Source organism: Erpetoichthys calabaricus, chromosome 5, assembly GCF_900747795.2.
Source record: "Erpetoichthys calabaricus chromosome 5, fErpCal1.3, whole genome shotgun sequence".
NCBI lineage: Eukaryota > Metazoa > Chordata > Cladistia > Polypteriformes > Polypteridae > Erpetoichthys > Erpetoichthys calabaricus.
In genome coordinates, this window is record NC_041398.2 from 61,620,129 (window position 1) to 61,641,107 (window position 20,979).

Below are 20,979 nucleotides of genomic sequence, written 5' to 3' on the forward strand. Positions count from 1 at the left end.
ATGTGCTAATATAGAGCAAAATGTATTACAGAATTGAAGAATAATGATACATGTGACAGCAGGCATTAATTTTTAAGTAATTATGAAAAATGTCAGTGAAGATTAAATGCTAAGAATATTGACTCATGAATTAAGATATCACTGCATCCAATGTTCCAAAGGGAATTTTCAGTTTATTAAATGGCAATGGGAAAACTTTTACAAACAGCATTGTTTTTTTATGACGTTGAGACTGTAGTCCATATTGATTACTTCTCTCAAAAAGTCTATATTTTTGGTACACATTACACTTGGAAAAGCAGTGAGGAAAGTTTCTTGGCCATTACAAAAAAGGTTTTAGTGGCCAAGAAACTTTCCTCACTGCTTTTCCAAGAGTCCCTACCTTTCAAAGACCCAAGAGGACATTGGGAAGAAGATCTCTTAATCAATATATCAGAAAAGGAATGGAAGGTAGCAAAGCAGAGAATTCACTCGAGCTTCATATGCACAAAGCATAGAATTATTCAACTAAAAATTATATATCGAGCGCATCTCTCTCGCTTAAAACTGTCCAAAATGTTTCCAGGGCAAGATCCAACCTGCGAACGCTGCAACCAAGCTCCTGCCTCACTGGGTCACATGTTTTGGGCCTGCACCAAACTAACATCATTTTGGACCAAAATTTTTAAGTGCCTTTCAGACAGCCTTGGGGTCACAATCCCTCCTAACCCATTAACAGCTGTGTTCGGTGTTCTTCCAGACGGACTTGAAGTGGAGAAGGACAAGCAAACGGTGATTGCATTCACTACACTTTTGGCACGCAGACTTATTTTGTTAAATTGGAAGAATCCTAACTCTCCTCTGATAAGTCAGTGGGAAACCAATGTTTTATATTATTTGAAACTAGCCAACTCACGGCGTAGCATAGGCCACATAATTATGTATTGATGGGTGAACACTTCCTGAAAGACACAGTTGTCCAAATGGGGTTGGTTTTCAGGATACGACTGTAGGTGAATGAAAAGATGTTACTCTGGAGAGGGCAACATACAATACAGCGTTTTACACGCTGCATACAGTGATTCACATCGAAGCATAGACACTGCTAAGACCATGGGATACCCCTCGCAAACTGTTTTACATGCTGCATACAGCGAATCACATCCGCGACAAATATGATTCTTCTTAGATGGTGCTGTCGCATCCACCCTTGTTCTCGAAGCATACACACTGCTTGGTCATGTGCCCGCTTGCAAGAGCAACTAACAGAGACCCGCCCACCAACTCTAAGACCATGGGATACCCCTCGCAAACTGTTTTACACGCTGCATACAGCGATTCACATCCGCGACAAACATGCCTCTTCTTAGATGGTCCTGCCGCGTCCACCCTCGTTCTCGAAGCATACACACCGCCTGGTCATGTGCCCGCTCGCAAGAGCAACTCACGGAGACCCGCCCACCAACTCTAAGACCATGGCGTGTAAAACAGTTTGCGATGGTGGACGCGGTCATGCGTCATAAACGAAAAGAATGCAGTGGAACCTCGGTTCACGACCATAATTCGTTCCCAAACTCTGGTCGTAAACCGATTTGGTCGTGAACCGAAGCAATTTCTCCCATAGGATTGTATGTAAATACAATTAATCCGTTCCAGACCATACGAACTGTATGTAAATATATATTTTTGTAAGTTTTTAAGCACAAATATAGTTAATTAAACCATAGAATGCACAGCGTAATAGTAAACTAAATGTAAAAACATTGAATAACACTGAGAAAACCTTGAACAACAGAGAAAACTAACACTGCAATAGTTTGCGCTATAGCAACAAAAAATGAACATTTGAAAAAATCCGTAATTTAATAAACCACCAAGAAAAGTAACTTTTCAAAAATGCACACTACGAACCGATCGCTGTAAACAGAAGTGAAAACAAAATCAAGCCCAGTGTATTCTTTAACTGCCTTCCTACCTTATGAGTCCAGCCCTCTCTCTTGCTCGCGCTGCCTGTGTGTGTGCGTTTCTCTCTCTCGCGCTGCCTGTACGTGTGCGCGGCTCTCTCTCTGGCGCTGCCTGTGCGTGTGCGCGGCTCTCTCTCTGGCGCTGCCTGTGCGTGTGCGCGGCTCTCTCTCTGGCGCTGCCTGTGTGTGTGCGCGCGGCTCTCTCTCTGGCGCTGCCTGTGTGTGTGCGCGCGGCTCTCTCTCTGGCGCTGCCTGTGTGTGTGCCTCTGTCTCTCTCTGGCGCTGCCTGTGTGTGTGCCTCTGTCTCTCTCTGGCGCTGCCTGTGTGTGTGCCTCTGTCTCTCTCTGGCACTGCCTGTGTGTGTGCGCGGCTCTCTCTCTGGCGCTGCCTGTGTGCGTGGGCTGCTCTCTCTCTGGCGCTGCCTGTGTGCGTGGGCTGCTCTCTCTCTGGCGCTGCCTGTGTGTGTGCGTCTGTCTCTCTCTTGCGCTGCCTGTGTATGTGCGCGGCTCTCTCTCTCTCTCTCTCTCTCTCGCTGCCTCTGTGTGTGTGTGCATCTGTTTCTCTCTGGCGCTGCCTGCGTGTGTGCGCGGCTCTCTCTCTGGTGCTGCCTGTATGTGTGCGTCTGTCTCTCTCTCGCGCTGCCTGTGTGTGTACCTCTGCCTCTCTCTGGCGCTGCCTGTGTGTGTGTGCGGCTCTCTCTCTCGCTGCCTCTGTGTGTGTGTGTGTGTGCGTCTGTCTCTCTCTGGTGCTGCCTGTGTGTGTGCGCGGCTCTCTCTCTCGCGCTGCCTCTGTGTGTGTGTGTGTCGCACAGGAAATGCACAGGGAGAGACTGAACCTCGCAAGAGCAACTAACAGAGACCCGCCCACCAACTGTAAGACCATGGGATACCCCTCGCAAACTGTTCTACACGCCACATACAGCGATTCACATCCGCGACAAACATACTCCTTCAGAGGTACATGTGGAGTGTAGCAGAGACGAACGCGAATGACGTTCTGCTCTGTGAGTTGCTGCGTTCGAGTTGTCGTATCCAATGGTCTTAGAGTTGGTGGGCATGGCTGTCATGCGTGCTTTCCATGGGTGTCTACTTGTCGGAGGCTTAGTGAATTATATATATAGATTGGAAAAAATCAAATTCTCAGTTAAAGGATCTGTACAGAACTTTTTCAAAACCTGGCAGGATCTAATCAATATTATTTTAGAATAAGAGAAATAACTATTACTGCACTTATTTTCCTTCTCCGTTTTTTTATATACCTATATATATATTTCTACCTTCTTTTTGTTTATTGTTGCCTTATTAAAAAGCCCTAAGCAATTCTCCTTTGGCTAAGCTCTCCTTCTCAGGGATGGGGTTTGATTTGTTTTCAATTTTTCTTTTTTTTTTTTGTTATAAATTGATCTATTTGTATGGAATGATTACAATAAAATTAATAAAAATTTTAAAAAATAAATAAATTTAAAAAAAAAAGGTTTTAGTGTTCAAGGGGATTATGTTGAAAAATGTAAATTATGTTATTTTATTCAAGTTTCTCTTAATATATGTCAGGCTCAAAACATTATAATCACCCTTTCTGGATATATGTGTGTGTACATCCACATACCCAGAATTACACAAAGAAGAAATTCTAATCATGAAAGCATAGGCATACTTCACATTACATAGGTATAGGTTATGGCTTCAAATCCAGCTAATGACACTGTGTGACCATTAGCAAGTCACTTGACCTGCCTATGCTCCTATTGGAAAACCAAAGGAAGTGCAACCAATTGTATCATAAATGTTAAGTCGCTTTGGATAAAGGCATCAGCCAAATAAGTAAATCTATATGTATACCATAGTTAATGAATCCTCTGACAACAGAGCTTCTAGCAAAGTTAGCATAAAAATGATATGTCGTATGCTCAAATTCATGTACAAATCTGCTAGGGTGCTATTGTACTTATTATTGTTGATGCTATGTTTGCTGAAGAACACAAAGTTATTACATGTGAAGGCAGAGTTATTTTACATATACTGTAGTTATATTATGCAATGATATATTTTATGTAAAAAAAATAAATTTGCCTAATATGTCAAAAAATGGAAAACGGTATCTTTAGAAAGTAAACTACATATTATACAGGGGATAGTAGGGGGTGGGCGGCACGGTGGCGCATTGGTAGCGCTGCTGCCTCGCAGTTAGGAGACCTGGGTTCGCTTCCCGGGTCCTCCCTGCGTGGAGTTTGCATGTTCTCCCCGTGTCTGCGTGGGTTTCCACCGGGCGCTCCGGTTTCCTCCCACAGTCCAAAGACATGCAGGTTAGGTGGATTGGCGATTCTAAATTGGTGTGTGGGTGTGTTTGTGTGTGTCCTGCGGTGGGTTGGCACCCTGCCCAGGATTGGTTCCTGCCTTGTGCCCTGTATTGGCTGGGATTGGCTCCAGCAGACCCCCGTGACCCTGTAGTTAGGATTCAGCGGGTTGGAAAATGGATGGATGGATAGTAGGGGGTGAAAAAAACACCTTGTAGTAGAATTATTGGGGTTAGCACCCTGTCATGAAAAAAGCCAGTACAAAGCGTGGAAGGGGAGCAGGGATGCAGTGCACAAATATGCAATCACTGCAGAAATGTCTTTCTGCTGCTAAAGCAAAACAGCAAGTCTCCTTAAGGATTCTGGTTTGGATCATCTCATATATTTGGGGAAGGTGAAGCAGATCAGATGGTGTTGCCTCTAAACCCAAGTGAGGCGAGACATGGAAACGGAAGGTAAAAACATGCAGGCAGTGAATGAGGCAAATGAGAGCATGCAGAACAGCATATAAGGTGCTGACAGTGGCAGACAGCATAAATTCTGCAACTTTGTCCAAACCACGCACAACCCCAACCCAAGATCATTAACATACTGTACATATACATTCCTTCCATGTTAAATCTTCCTCCAATAACAAAATGTCTTATAATTAAGAAAATCCTAGAACACACCTACTTTTAACTGAGGTAATACTGTATTGGTTCTATTACTCACAAACTTAAACTTCTATGATTCTAGTAAAGTTACAAATAACTTACATTATAACTCAAAAACCACACATGGCAGTGATAATGCAATATACAAACTAAGTGAGGACAAAATACAAAACAAGAAGAATGGGGCAGGCTAAGTGGATATCTAGAGAAAATCCTATATATCCAATACCTCATTATATATAAAAAGACCTATACAATTATGCCACTAAAATTGTTATAGCCCTGTGTCAGTGAAAATGTTCCATTAATTAAGCAAGTGATTCAGTTTGTAAAAGGTTTAACAGTACACCAGATTCCCTGCTAACTAAATAAATAGTAGCAATATTAATCTTTTTTTAATGCTTACTCCAGAGCTGGTCGTAAATCCCTCACTTTGAGGGCTTCAAGGATTCGATTTAATTCTACAAATGGCTCCTTCTGACTTGAATCTATACAAAGTCCTGCTTCCTAAAAACAAACGAAAAAGTAAAACAATTAACAAAAATATATCACAAAAAGGCAAGCATCTTATGAACCAATAACAGTGTAATACTAGAATTAGTCAAGAGACATTTTATTTAACGTCTCTTGAGAAAAGATGTATTTTGAATAATGAATTGAACCCTAACCCTGACACTAACTTCAAATGAACTCTAAGGTTATTAAAATGTAGTGCTTAAATGTTATATGACATTAGAGTTAGCAACTGCCAACACACAATTTCAAGCCATTATTGACAGTTACTTGTAGTTTCTATTAGGTTTAACCGTCAGTTGACTCCCAATTTTAATTCAAAGTGCCAGGGTAGCACCGGCATTTTGACAGATCGTTCATGTTCCTGTAAATGTTCTGTCATTCTTCAATTAAACTTCTGAAATTTTTCATTTGTGTGGAAAAGCTCTAAATGTTTAAGCAGGATTATTATTGCTATCATTCAATTTATGTCAATCCATTGTGTAAGCTTTGCTTTTCTTTACAGGGTTGCAGGGAGCTAGAGCCCATCATAGCACTACCTAGTGCTAGCCAATATCCAAGCTGGGATGAGAACCCAGTACATAACTTTCATGCATACATCCACACATAGATACTAGGGAAATTTGAAGTTGTTGGTTAACCTAAAGCCAATGTCACATTTTATGACTTCTATTCGTGGGGTATGTTGTCAGATTTGCCGACTGCAGCTGCTGATCTCATCACCAGACCATGTCAGTTTAAATGAAGGAAACGCAATGTCCACGTCACATTTATTGACGGAGTGCCATCAATCTAGAATAGTAGAGCTCACCCCTTTTTCTGACAGCCGGCAATATGGTGCCTGACAGAGTCACCATTGTAACTGTGAGTTCAGTCCTTTTTTTTTCCCCATTCTGTTGTGCTATGTAAAACACGAGACCTCAGACTGACAACCTTCTCTTAACTTTAGAGGTTCAAAACACCCGCATTCTTTATTATTCATTGCTACATTAAATGCATTGTACTTCTGTATGAGCTCTCATGTAAAGAGCCTGCCTCTTCAAATAAAGACAAAATAAAACCCGTTTGATTTTTATCAGGGGCGGCACGATGGCGCAGTGGGTAGCGCTGCTGCCTCGCAGTTGGGAGACCTGGGGACCTGGGTTCGCTTCCTGGGTCCTCCCTGTGTGGAGTTTGCATGTTCTCCCCGTGTCTGCGTGGGTTTCCTCCGGGCGCTCCGGTTTCCTCCCACAGTCCAAAGACATGCAGGTTAGGTGGATTGGCGATTCTAAATTAGCCCTAGTGTGTGCTTGATGTGTGGGTGTGTTTGTGTGTGTCCTGCGGTGGGTTGGCACCCTGGACTGGTTCCTGCCTTGTGCCCTGTGTTGGCTGGGATTGGCTCCAGCAGACCCCTGTGACCCTGTGTTCAGATTCAGCGGGTTGGAAAATGGATGGATGGATGGATTTTTATCGGAGTGAGTCACACAGTATGTCACATTAGGCAACTGATTTCATGGAAATGCACCACTGATTACCTCTAACACACTAAAATTATATAGCTGAATGCTACGAGTAAAAATTGCAGGTAAAGTCCAGTAATGTTACATAGTATTAACAAGTATATCTTTAGGACATGGAAAGAAAATGAAGATACATGACAAAACACAAACAGAGAGGGAGAACATATATATTTTCACAGAAAGCGTTGAGCCCCAGAAGTCATGCTTAATTTATTACTTACTTTACAAATTTGCTATAATCTATTTTTTAGTATTTGGCTTTTCTTTATATTTGAACACAAAAATCACATCTTTGTAAACAACATGAACATTTTAAAATTAAACTTAATGTGTATGTAAGATGATTCAGTTTGATGCTGCTGGATGCACTTAGTGAAAACTTCTCTCCATGTTCACCACACATTATTAGTTAAAATTACTGGATGTAAACTAACATAACACAAAAAACATGTCTGTTGCATATTAATTCATTGATTTTTTTTACCTGGCAAAGTTCTTCTGCCACGTCCAACATGCCTTGCCTGAAAAAGTGTTCCACCATCACCTCACTGAGAAGCCTCTGACCATCATTTTGCCAGCAGCCCTCAATCCCCACGCTGCTTATGTCTGAATCAAAATTCTGAAATCAAGATATTAAATTTATTTTGCAAATAAGAATGAATATGAATGTAGTCTTCCAGGCTTAAACCTATTTAATAAAGACCTTGCTGAATAATACAGGAAAAAAAACACTGCATATTGCTCTCAGAAAAATACCTTTTCTTGTCAACATAAAAAAAATGCTATATCTGTGAACACCTGCATAAACTAAATGCCTGCCATACACTGCTATCACGCAAATTGCTTTTGGCCTCAAAAAGCTAGTAACTATCTCTAAGATACCTTTCCTTTAAACATTTTGTTGTTTTCATTTATTTTACTTTTACAGCTAACTACTGAGAATTTTCATGTATAGCGATCAAAGAAAGGCAAATTCCCAAGACATGTAATTTTAAGGACATGTTAAAGCGTTTTCTTTAACCTAGAATGATAAACATGAAATTATCAGTACTTTTCCTGAGACAGAGAAGATATTTTGATGAAATCATAACTTTTTATTTTATCCTTTAATTAAAATGTGCACTGCTCGTCTAAATGTGGACAGCGAGCAAGCTTATGTTTAGTACAGAAGCTTACACTTTCAATTAGAAAAAAAGAAGAAATAATTAGAAATTGCTGCTTAAACAATTGGCTTGTTAGCTTTACAGAAAAACTTTACTGAGTTGTAGATTTAACTTTTAAACAGATAAAATCAGCCATTTTTACATGTCAATCTACTCAATAACCCATGATGATGAAGTGAAAACGTTTTCAGAAAGATTTGCAAATTTATTAGAAATGAAAAATGGAAATTTCTCATTCATGTAATTATTTAGACTATTAATTTGGCAACTTGTAGAAGCTCCTCTGGCAGCAATTACAGCTTTGAGTCTTCTTGAGTAAGTCACTGTAAGTTTTAAAAACCAGGATTTGGGCAGTTTCTCTCATTCATCCTAGAAGATCATCTCAAGCACCTTTAGAATGGATTAGAAGTGTGTGTTAAGTGCCATTGTTAGATCTGTCCACATAAGTTCTATATAGCTTAAGGCTGAGCTTTGGCTGTGCCACTCAAGGACAGTCATGTAGACTTGTCCCAAAGCTACTCCAGCATTGCCATGGTTGTATCCTCCACTGTAGAGAAGGTTACCCCCCTCCCCCCAAAGCCCCCACCCCCCACAAGAGTCCCTCTGTATTTGACTTCATTAATCCTACTCTCAATTTTGACCAGCCTCTCTGCACTTACTGCTGAGAAGTAACCCTATAGGATGATGCTGCCATCACCATGCCTAAAAATAGGGATGGTATTAGGCAGGTAATCAGCAGTGTCCTTTAAATGCCATCATATGCTATCATATGCTTTTAACACAACAGAGGCTAACATCTAGCCGCTCTACAATAAAACCTTGATGGAGTGCTGCTGAGATGGTTATCCTTCCAAGGACTTCAGAAGTTTTGGTAGAGTAACTAATGGGTTCTTGGTCATCTCCCTGACCAAGGCCCTTCTTGCCTGGTTACTGAGATTGGCTGGATAGCCAACTTGAGAAGAGTCCTGGTAGTTCCAAACTTCTCCCATTTCACAATTTTTGAGGCCCCATGCTCCTGGAAACACTCAAACTTTGAGAAATAGTTATATATCCTAGCCATGATTTATGCCACACCAGAGATTATGGCCTGTCACCATTTTACAGAGGTCTTCAAAGAGTGCCTTGGACTTAATGGTTTGATGTTTGCCATGACATAAAGTGTGAATTGTGGTACCTAATATACACTGGTGTGTGCCTTTTTAAACAATGTCCTATGAATTAAATTTGCCACTGGTGGATTCCAATCAAGGTCTACACACATCTTGAGAATGACTAAAACAAACAGGATGTACCTGACCACAATTTGGAGTTTCAGAGCAAGGGGCTGAATACTTGCATACATTTTTGATTTTTAATACATTTACAAGCCTCTCTTTTTTTTTTTTTTTTTAATTTTATTTATTAATTTTATTGTAATCATTCCATACAAATAGATCAATTTATAACAAGAAAAAAAAACTGAAGACAAATCAAACCCCACACCTGAGAAGGAGAGCTTAGCCAAAGGAGAATATTGCTTAGGGCTTTTTAATAAGGCAACAATAAACAAAAGAAAGGAAGAAATATATATAGGTAAATAAAAAATGGAGAAGGAAAATAAATGCGGTAATAGTTATTTCTCTTATTCTAAAATAATATTGATTAGATCCTGCCAGGTTTTGAAAAAATTCTGTACAGATCCTACAACTGAGAATTTGATTTTTTCCAATTTCAAATAATATAAAACATCGGTTTCCCACTGACTTATCAGAGGAGAGTTAGGATTCTTCCAATTTAACAAAATAAGTCTGCGTGCCAAAAGTGTAGTGAATGCAATCACCGTTTGCTTGTCCTTCTCCACTTCAAGTCTGTCTGGAAGAACACCGAACACAGCTGTTAATGGGTTAAGAAGGGATTGTGACCCCAAGGCTGTCTGAAAGGCACTTAAAAATTTTGGTCCAAAATGATGTTAGTTTGGTGCAGGCCCAAACATGTGACCCAGTGAGGCAGGAGCTTGGTTGCAGCGTTCGCAGGTTGGATCTTGCCCTGGAAACATTTTGGACAGTTTTAAGCGAGACAGATGTGCTCGATATATAATTTTTAGTTGAATAATTCTATGCTTTGTGCATATGGAGTTCGAGTGAATTCTCTGCTTTGCTTCCTTCCACTCCTTTTCTGATACACTATATTGATTAAGAGATCTTCTTCCCAATGTCCTCTTGGGTCTTTGAAAGGTAGGGACTCTAATAAGATTTTACATAATGCGGAAATGGTGTTTAATTCCTTGAAACTGAGCAGTATTTTTTCCAGCATGGTGGAGGGTACGAGGTGAGGAAAATCGGGCAGTTTCTGTTTAACTAAATTTCTAATTTGAAGATAGTGAAAGAAATGTGTAGCTGGGAGGTTGAATTTGGAAAGTAATTGTTCAAAAGATGCAAATATGTTGTCTATATATAGATCTCTGAGCATTTTAATCCCAAAACTTTTCCAGGTTTTAAAAACTGGATATGCTTGCGACGGTTGAAAGAGGTGGTTCTCTTGCAGACGTGCCGCGGATAAAAGATTTTCCATCTTAAAATGCTTTCTAAGTTGGTTCCATATTCTGAGTGAGTAAAGCACAATTGGGTTATTAGTATATTTGCGATAACTTGCATTTATTGGAGCGCAGAGCAGGGAGAATAAAGAAGTACTACAGGAGTTTACTTCTATTGCGAGCCAAGCCTGTGTATGTTCATTTTTTTGTGTCCAGGTTTTTATGGCTTGTATGTTTGCTGCTCAGTAATAAAATTGAAAATTAGGTAAAGCCATGCCACCTTCTGCCTGAGGTCTTTGTAGGGTCACTCTTCGGATACGTGGGTGTTTTGAGTTCCAAATGAATGAGGTTATTGTTGAATCTAATTGCTTAAAAAATGATTTATTGATATATACTGGAATGTTTGTGGTGTCTGTAATGTATCCAGAAATGCATTAGATTGTGTGTTGTCTTCTTCGAACTCAGTAGAATATAAGGATTTATAATAATCTCTAAATGCGCGCATTATATTTTTATGGTCAATGATTTCTTCTCCATTCGTGTTGGTGATTACTGCTATTACATTGCGAACTTCTTGTTTGTGAATTTGTTGAGCTAAAAGCTTATTAGCTTTTTCTTCGTGTTCATAGTAATGATGTCTTGACTTATAAATAAGTTGTTCAGTTTCTTTAGTTGTTAAGATGTTAAGTTCTGTATGCAGGGCCTGCCTTTTCCTGTGAAGAGCTTCACTTGGACGCCTGGCTTGTTCTTCATCTATTCTAGTAATTTCGCTTCTTAGCTCTGACACTTTCTTGGTATCTAATTTATTTCTGTGGGAAAGATATGAAATAATCTGTCCTCTTAAGAAGGCCTTTAGATTTTCCCAGAGTGTTCCTGCAGAAACCTCTGTGGGCGTGTTTGTCTCTAGGAAGAAGCTGATTTGTTTGGATATAAATTCTGTGCAGTTCTCGTCTGCCAATAGAAGAGGGTTAAGACGCCATCTGCTAGGTAAGTGTGAGGGGCTTAATGATTTTAGCTCCAAGACTAGAGGGGCATGGTCGGAGATAACAATTGTGTCGTATTTGCACGATTTAATCGTAGGCAGGAAATTATTATCTATAAAAAAATAATCAATTATTGAGTAGCTATAATGCACTGGTGAGTAGAATGAATATGTTCTTGAGTTTGGGTTAAGAAACCTCCAGGGGTCTGATAAGTTGTGGTCATTTAAAAACTGTGTAATTGTCTTTGCAGTGTTAGATGTCGTCCCCCCTGTCACAGGAGTCCTATCTAAGAGTGGATTTAAAACACAATTAAAGTCCCCAACCATTATAATTTTATGAGTGTTGACATTGGGAATGGATGCAAATAGATTTTGCATGAATTCCTTATCATCGACATTGGGTGTATAAACATTTATCAAAATCATTTTACTGTTAAATAAGTTGCCCATGACCATCACATATCTCCCTTCAGGGTCCAATACTACATCTGATGCTACAAATGGAACTGTTCTGTGTATGAGAATTCCCACCCCTCTAGTTTTCTTTATAAAGCTAGAATGGAACATTTGGCCAGTCCAGTCTTTTTGTAGTCTGAACTGATCCTTGCTTAGTAAGTGGGTCTCCTGTAAAAATACTATTTTAGCGTTTAAGCCTGTTAGGCGAGAGCATATTTTCTTTCTCTTTAATTCGTGACTCAGGCCTTTAACATTCCAGCTCACAAAGTTAACTGTCCCATCATGGAGACATTGATTCTGAGTTTTTAATGTTATTTCATAGTCTTAACTGGTAGTGAGGCAGTTTTAATCTTAATTTCAAAATTCCCTACGAGTTATTGCATTTTAGCCTATTGTTGCATTGATATTTATAGTTATAAGGATTAGAAGAATAGATCAGGTATAGCCTGCTCTCTTCTCTCCCCCCTTTATACCCTATACCCCCCCACCCCCAATTTTGCCTCCCCACTTAAGGCTTGATCTCACTTCGCGATGTCCCGGTTCTCTGACATACAAAGAGAGAGCACGTCCAAAACAAAACAAATCCCACCCCGCAGCAGCGTTAGAGAATTAAAACAAAGAGATATCTATTGCAGCTGAATTCTAAATACTATCTGCCAAAAATATAATCATTAACAGTCTTTAAGCTTAAAATAATCTTCAGCAATTTTAAGATATTAAGATAATAAAAGAAAGAACCCTGGGAATGATTTTAAAAAGTAGTCTAGGATAAACATAGTAAATCATAATGTAATAGTATAATGTAATAGTAGAAATAGTAGAAATAGCAATAAACTAAGAGTATGATGTTAAACAGTCTACTTTAAGGTAGTATAAAAAAACAAAACAAAAAAAAAAACAACCCTACTTTAATTACTTCCACACTTACGTCTATAACTATAATTAAGACATAAACATATAATGTCCAAGTAAAGAAAAGGATGTATAATTATAATACCAGTCTCTTTAAAAGTGGATCCAACAGCAGATGATAGGTCCTTCCCATGTCTCGACAGAATACGGCTCCTTATTAACTTTCAAAAAAGTGTCGGAAACAGCTTCTTTAGTTCCTTTTCAGCTTCCTCCTTGCTTGGAAATACATAATATTGGGCTTGAACTTCCACTTTCAGTTTGGCGGGATACAAGAGGCTGTGTTTGATATTGGCTTTCTGTAGCAACTTTTTAATGTTAAAGTAGGCTGCGCGTTTTGCAGCTGTTAATGGTGAGAAGTTGGGGAAAATATGAATTAGATTATTTTCAAATATAATCTCTTGCTTGTGTCTGAGAAGTGCCATCACATCAAGCTTACATTGTAATCGCTCGAAGCGGACAATAAAAGACCTAGGTTTAAAGGTGCTTGATCTGTATGTGCGATAAGCAGCTGCTATCTCAATGTCGAGTTTAAAATCATCTCCAATTATTTTAGAGAGTAATTCTACTGCAAATTTCACTGGGTTTGAGATTTCTCGTTTCTCAGGTATACCCTCAATTCTTATATTGTTTCTTCTCTTCAGTCTCCGAGAGGCCATACCTTGCACTCGGACCTTTTACAAGCCTTTCTGAAAGTACGTTTTGGGTAACCGAGTTTAGACTGGCGGGCAAAAATGGCAAACTTGACAATTTAAAACTAAATCTACAATTGAACTGAACAGAATTATGCAGTAAGTAATGACATCTAAATACATTTTGAGTCTAATGTACATAAACAGAGGATTCAGGACTTTAATTTAATCCATAAAAGTTCTGCATGTAAAATTGTGCAAGTACAGCGAATATATATTTCCATTCATCTCTATCAAAAGCTTTGTCTGGAAACCTGCATATTGTAAGCATACGTTATGTTATGTTTTGTTCCAAAAAATATGTAAAAAGTGTTGCATTTTTTTAGCATGAAAAATTACATTTTTATTGAAACTCAAAAGTATAAGGATACAAATAATAATACGAAATGAACAATAATAACAAAAATAATAATAACAGTAATAATAATACAACTAATGATGCCAAAACAGTATATAATCTCAAAATGAGTCCTTTGTGTGGCAAATCTGAAAGCACGGTGAAATACACAATCCAACATTACAGTTGGGACAATAATAGTGTGTTTCGTTTGGATTTTCTTTCCATATTTATCAGTTTTTGAACAGCACACTGCACAGGTAAAAGTTGGATTCTGTTTTTTTTTCTGTTGGAGGTACAGTTAGGTCCATAAATATTTGGACAAAGACAACTTTTTTCTAATTTTGGTTCTGTACATTACCACAATGAATTTTAAACGAAACAACTCAGATGCAGTTGAAGGGCAGACTTTCAGCTTTAATTCAGTGGGGTGAACAAAATGATTGCATAAAAATGTGAGGCAACTAAAGCATTTTTTTTAAACACAATTCCTTCATTTCAGGGGCTCAAAGGTAATTGGACAAATTAAATAACTGGAAATAAAATGTTCATTTCTAATACTTGGTTGAAAACCCTTTGCTGGCAATGACAGCCTGACATCTTGAACTCATGGACATCACCAGATGCTGGGTTTCCTCCTTTTTAATGCTCTGCCAGGCCTTTACTGCAGTGGCTTTCAGTTGCTGTTTGTTTGTGGGCCTTTATGTCCGAAGTTTAGTCTTCAACAAGTGAAATGCATGCTCAATTGGGTTAAGATCAGGTGACTGACTTGGCCATTCAAGAATTTTCCACTTCTTTGCTTTAATAAACTCTTGGGTTGCTTTGGCTGTATGTTTTGGGTCACTGTCCATCTGTATCATGAAATGCCGCCCAATCAATTTGACTGCATTTAGCTGGATTTGAGCAGACAGTGTTTCTGAACACCTCAGAATTCATTCGGCTGCTTCTGTCTTGTGTCACATCATCAATAAATACTAGTGTCCCAGTGCCACTGGCAGCCATGCACGCCCAAGCCATCACACTGCCTCCACCGTGTTTTACAGATGATGTGGTATGCTTTGGATAATGAGCTGTTCATGCCTTCTCAATACTTTTTTCTTGCCATCATTCTGGTAGAGGTTGATCTTGGTTTCATCTGTCTAAAGAATGTTTTTCCAGAACTGTGCTGGCTTTTTTAGATGTTCTTTAGCAAAGTCCAATCTAGCCTTTCTATTCTTGAGGCTTATGGGTGGCTTGCACCTTGCAGTGCACCCTCTGTATTTACTTTCATGCAGTCTTCTCTTTATGGTAGACTTGGATATCGATATGCCTACCCCCTGGAGAGTGTTGTTCACTTGGTTGGCTGTTGTGAATGGGTTTCTCTTCACCATGGAAATGATTCTGCGATCATCCATCACTGTTGTCTTCCGTGGACATCCAGGTCTTTTTGCATTGCTGAGTTCACCAGTGCTTGCTTTCTTTCTCAGGATGTACCAAACTGTAGATTTTGCCACTCGTAATATTGTAGCAATTTCTCGGATGGGTTTTTTCTGTTTTCGCAGCTTAAGGATGGTTTCTTTCACCTGCATGGAGAGCTCCTTTGACCGCATGTTGTCTGTTCACAGCAAAATCTTCCACATGCAAGCACCACACCTCAAATCAACTCCAGGCCTTTTATCTGCTTAACTGTTAATGACATAACGACAGACTTGCCCACACCTGCCCATGAAATAGCCTTTGAGTCAATTGTCCAATTACTTTTGAGCCCCTGAAATGAAGGGAATGTGTTAAAAAATGCTTAAGTTGCCTCACATTTTTATGCAATCGTTTTGTTCACCCACTGAATTAAAGCTGAAAGTCTGCACTTCAACTGCATCTGAGTTGTTTCATTTAAAATTCATTGTGGTAATGTACACAACCAAAATTAGAAAAAAGTTGTCTCTGTCCAAATATTTATGGACCTAACTGTATATAATCAATAAAATGTCTACCAATAAGACACTCTGGATTGATCCGCAATGTGCTGGGTCGACCGTGTCTCTTTAGTGGTAGTATGGATGGTGAATGGGTGGCAATGATTTGTTCCACAAGCTGGCAAGTATAATTTGTGTGAGATACAATTTCGCCAGCTTATTGTTCATATAAGATGAACGTATTCCAAGTGCAATGTTCCACCAGATGACGAAATATCTTTTTGTATTATTTCTTTTGTTGCCTCCGCATTAACAGGATAGAAAGTGAATTCTTGATCTGCATGATCTACAGCGCCCATCGTGCTATTGAAGTCGACCACAGCACAAGGCTTCATAACCCGCTTGTTGCCTTTTTGCCTGTACAGTGACCATAGCTACATTATGTATAGCGCTAAGGAGACAAACATCTTTCTTGTCTTTCCATTTCAGCGAAAAGCACTTTACAGTTTTGCCAAGCTATTAGCGCACCTCACTGTAATGTAGTTCCGCCAAAGTCTTCAGGCATGCCACAACAGTTGAGAGGCATTGTTCCATATGTGTCAGTCTCCATTTGTAGCAAGATGTCAAATAGCTATGGTGAAGAGTTACACAGTAACCTTGATCCAGCAGAGCATCTATCAAAGTCAGCACCGATGACGTATCAATGCCGTACTAATTGTATTTCGATTCAAACATTGTCACTTTCCCTGTGTACAGAACCCAATTCCAAATGTATCTGGCTTTATGTTCACAAAGCTCATAAAACTTTATGCCAAATCTTGCTCTTTTTGACACAATGTACTGTATCCATGACAATCTGTCCTAATAAGCCATGAGACTTTTATTGATGTGGACATCTTGGTCAAGATGCAAATGCTCCAAAATTTTGCTGCGATGGACTGGTATAGCTCCCAAATTTTCTTCAGTTTGGTTGCTGGATGGTTATTCTCATCAAAGTCTTCACTGTTGGTAAAGTGCAGATATTTCATAATTAGTGAAAACCTGAACTCAGATATAATTTCTCCATTCTTCTTTATAGCCCGAGTGATGATCGGTTCAAACGCTTATGCAAGACGCATCTGTACAGCTTCCCAAATGACACTTGGGACCATCACACAGTTTTCACAGCACGAGTAACGCTCGGGTCCAACACTAAGGAGGCTATATCATCATTGAAGGTTTCATACAAAATGCCTATCTTTAACAATTCCAGTTTGATCTTGTGAGTTATAGAACAGAGCACGTTCTCTAGTCGTTGTGCCAGAATCTCTATATCATTGTTCAGTAAGGAGATTAGTCTGCATAGTATGTACAACAAAAGTGTTTAAATTCTGAAAGTGAGTGACAGCTTGCATTGTCAAATGCTAAGAAGTATACCTAGTCAGGAGTCCGCATTTCTGTTTCATACTAATCACACTCCCCTTTTCTCCCCACTTGGCAGCAGTAGATCACAAACTGGCATTGATGGAAGCGTGATGGGTATTGGTAATGTGTCTAAATAAAGCACGGCAAAAAGTATGACTTAGAATGCTTATTAAAGAAACAGTTATGAATGGATTGCTGCTGTCCGGCACACAAAACATCAGGACTCCATAGTTCACAAATAAACCCAACCAAAGAGAGATAATTCAAACAGTGGACATCTACTTTTCTCCAAAACCTATGATATCTTTGTTACAGCATTAGGCAAAGACAGTTTATGTGCAAGAACTCATTGATGAAGAAGCATACTTTTATATATGGAAACAATCTTTAAGATGATGGTCTATTTGTGTCAATAATGACCTATTTTTATCATAGTGAAATATTGCTCTCTGTGAGGTGGAGTGGTGTATTGTATTTAATAAATTTAAAGCATTGTGGGCCCAGGGCAAAGGGAAAGCAAAGCTTAATGAGAATTTTCTAGCTAGAATATCTTTGATGATTTCAGACATCATGAGTAAGGTGCAAAATGGGATTCTCACCTGTAGTGCTACTCTAAATTAACTGCTAATTTTAGGATATAGAAAATTATGTGAAAAATATTGTAGCTACATGTGATTTCCCAGAGGTGGTTGTTTATTATTTTAATTACATCTGCTTTGATATCTTTATAGGACTGCATGCCCTTTGACAGTATGCTATGCAAAGGGGTATGACTTAAAAAACTGAGAGTGGGAGGAGGACTTACATTAAAGCATATGATGGGTAAATAATAAACAATTTAATATGATGTGAATGTAGCCTAAATAATACTGTTAACTCTCTATACACAAATAGAACAAAAAACAAGATTCTTTGACAACAAAAGTGATGAAACATGTCAAATGCAATGTATTTTAGCATTTTCCTTACACCATCTAAGCACAATCTCCACTGCCATGGTGCATACATAGGTAGGACAACAAAAACAAAAAGGAAAAAACACCAGTTGATACACAATACTCAATGGAAATATAATTTTCAGAGGCGAGTATGTACAAGATTAAATCAGTCTCACACAAACCAGTACAAAAGAGAATACTAACTCATGGGCCAGTGAAAATACAGTTTGCAATGATTAAAATGTAAGTTCAGTATTTTAGAAGTTATATTTTCACAAACATGGGGTATTAAAATAAAAACAACGTAAGGGGAGTGGTTTAAGTAGCAGTAGATTGACTCATTCTTTTGTCCCTCTATGATTTCAGCTTTAACTCCAGACACACTAAAAACAAATACATTGCAATGTATTGCAGAGCTGAATTGCAGTTGTTATATATTGTAAAACATTAAAAAATGTAATATTTCTGTATTGTGACTCCAGCTTAATGAGAATATTCTATCATGAGGTCCCAACAAATTCCCAAATCTAGTAGCTAGTTTCCAAAATGCTAAAATTGCGCACTTACTGCAGTAGCAATTTATGTATTTTGACTACACATTTTCATGGAGAGTTACAAACTACAGTCACATGAAAAAATAAGTACACAAAATCTAATTTTAAACATTTTAAACATATGTGGATATGATCAAGATCAACATTAGATAAAGGATATATAATAAAACAAACATCATGCCACAGGATCATTTTTTCGTCCACTGTATAATTTAAATAAACACAAATGCAAAATTTTACATATCTTGGAGGAAACTGACTTAGTTAAAACTTTGACATTTAGTTTGGTTTGCTCTTTGCTGCTGAAATGTGCATTATCACCATGCCCAGATCAAAACAGCTCTCGAAGGCTTTCAGAAAGGTTATAGACACCTTAGAGTCTGGGAAGGGATTTAAAGAGAAAATCAAACATTCCACTGTCAAGAAGATCGTATACCGGTGGAGAAGATTTCAAACAACAGCCAGCTCATCCAGGCCAGGCTGCCCCAAAAAGTTCAGCCCAAGAGCAGAGCAAAATATGTTGAAAGAAGTCTTTAAAAACTTTACACAGTTTGAACACGGGACCTGTGCATGATTTTACCATTAGAAAGAGAATGCACAAATCAGCTCAACATGAGAGGTGTGCCAGAAGGAAACCTATGCAATCCAAAGGAACATCGGGTTCAGACTAAAGTATGCACATGAACAGCTAGGCAAAGACCAGGGGTCTCATGTATAAACGGTGTGTACGCACAAAAATGTTGCGTAAGAACATTTCCACGCTCAAATTGCGATGTATAAAACCTAAACTTGGTGTAAAGCCACACACATTTTCACGGTAGCTCATACCCTATCGTACGCAAGTTCTGCGCTTGGTTTTGCAGACTGGCGGCACCCAGCATCAAAGCAGTGCTACTGCTCCTGTGTGGTTACCCTTACTTTTTTAGATCCACATCCCTGACACGGCTTTATAAATACACCAAAATTAACCGCATATTAGTTATTAGTTTATGGCATCTGATTGTAATTAACCTGTAAGAATTTAATGGTTCACAGAATGGTCAAACTATTCTTAATACCATTGCTGCTTTGGTGTTGTTACTCTCACTGTACCTTCTTCTTCTTCTTTCAGCTGCTCCCGTTAGGGGTTGCAACATCGGATCATCTTTTTCCATATTACTCTCACTGCACCACTCGGAGTATTTATATCACCGTATCCGACTGTGAATCACAGCTGTACAGCAGCTGATCGGAAAGAGAATTATCGGTATACAGCATCAAGCACACGCTGCCTCAGCCATTCTGTCTATTGAACTGCTCTCATATGGCAAATGCTTCACAGCCTTTCCTCACGGTTCACAAACAGTTTTATCCCAAGAACTATAAACGCACTCAGTAAGTCCATCAAGTGCTCCTTGTAGACCTGTTTGTACTTATAAGTACAATTACCTCACTGTAAACTTGCACTACAGTTATAATATTGCACAACCTCAGCCACTTTATAAAGCGCGTATTTACATATGATGACGATATCATTTTTAAGACGAAATGCAGCAAAATATGTTTACTATATTATACACATAAAACTTTAACTTCATTTAAATAATCTATATTGTTAATAATTAAACATGTGAGGACACGGTGGTGCAGCGCTACCGAGCCACTGGCACTCCGTTCATGGATTGTTCCTGCCTCGCGCTGTATTCTTGCTGGTGCTGACGCGACACTGGAAGGATAGATGGATAGAATATAAACACATACTATGAAGATATTTCAATGTTCCTTAAAAGTTTTGAAGAATCAGCATTCTAAGCTTACAGATGGCTTAATGTCTGTTACAGAGCTGATTGTATGGCAATTGGGTATTTGGAGAAAGAAAAGTAAGGACAGGAATTGGAGGTCGCGCATGGCACAGTAAGCATCTTGCATAAGACATGAACAATCACTGCGCCACCATGTTCCCATGTTTAATAACATGCTTTAACTCCTATCATCATGAAAATGATATCACGTATACATCTCAGTATTTTACTTATTCAGAGAGCTGTAATATCACGAATGTATTGGATTCTGTGTCCTGTCGGAGGAAAAGAAAGACCAGAAGCAGGTAGTGATTCACACACATAGATGATCAAATATAAAACAAAGCATTTAACGTACTACTTTAGTTACAATGGGATTTGAGAAACTAGTAAATTAAACAATTTTAAGATGAAGTTTATGACGTTCTACTTTAATGACAAAATAAACTACATGA

General features: G+C 38.8%; 1 protein-coding gene across 1 annotated transcript in view; it reads right to left on the reverse strand.

Moving 5' to 3' along the window:
• The window catches only part of LOC114651693 (E3 ubiquitin-protein ligase RMND5A), a 72,092-nt gene that overhangs the window by 22,282 nt on the left and 28,831 nt on the right, over window positions 1–20,979 (reverse strand). Inside the window, exons 3-4 of the mRNA XM_028801565.2 lie at window positions 7,389–7,523; window positions 5,299–5,399 (exon numbers count right to left, since the gene is read on the reverse strand). Of these exons, the coding sequence (XP_028657398.1) occupies window positions 5,299–5,399; window positions 7,389–7,523 (236 nt within the window). The remainder of the gene's footprint in view (window positions 1–5,298; window positions 5,400–7,388; window positions 7,524–20,979) is intronic.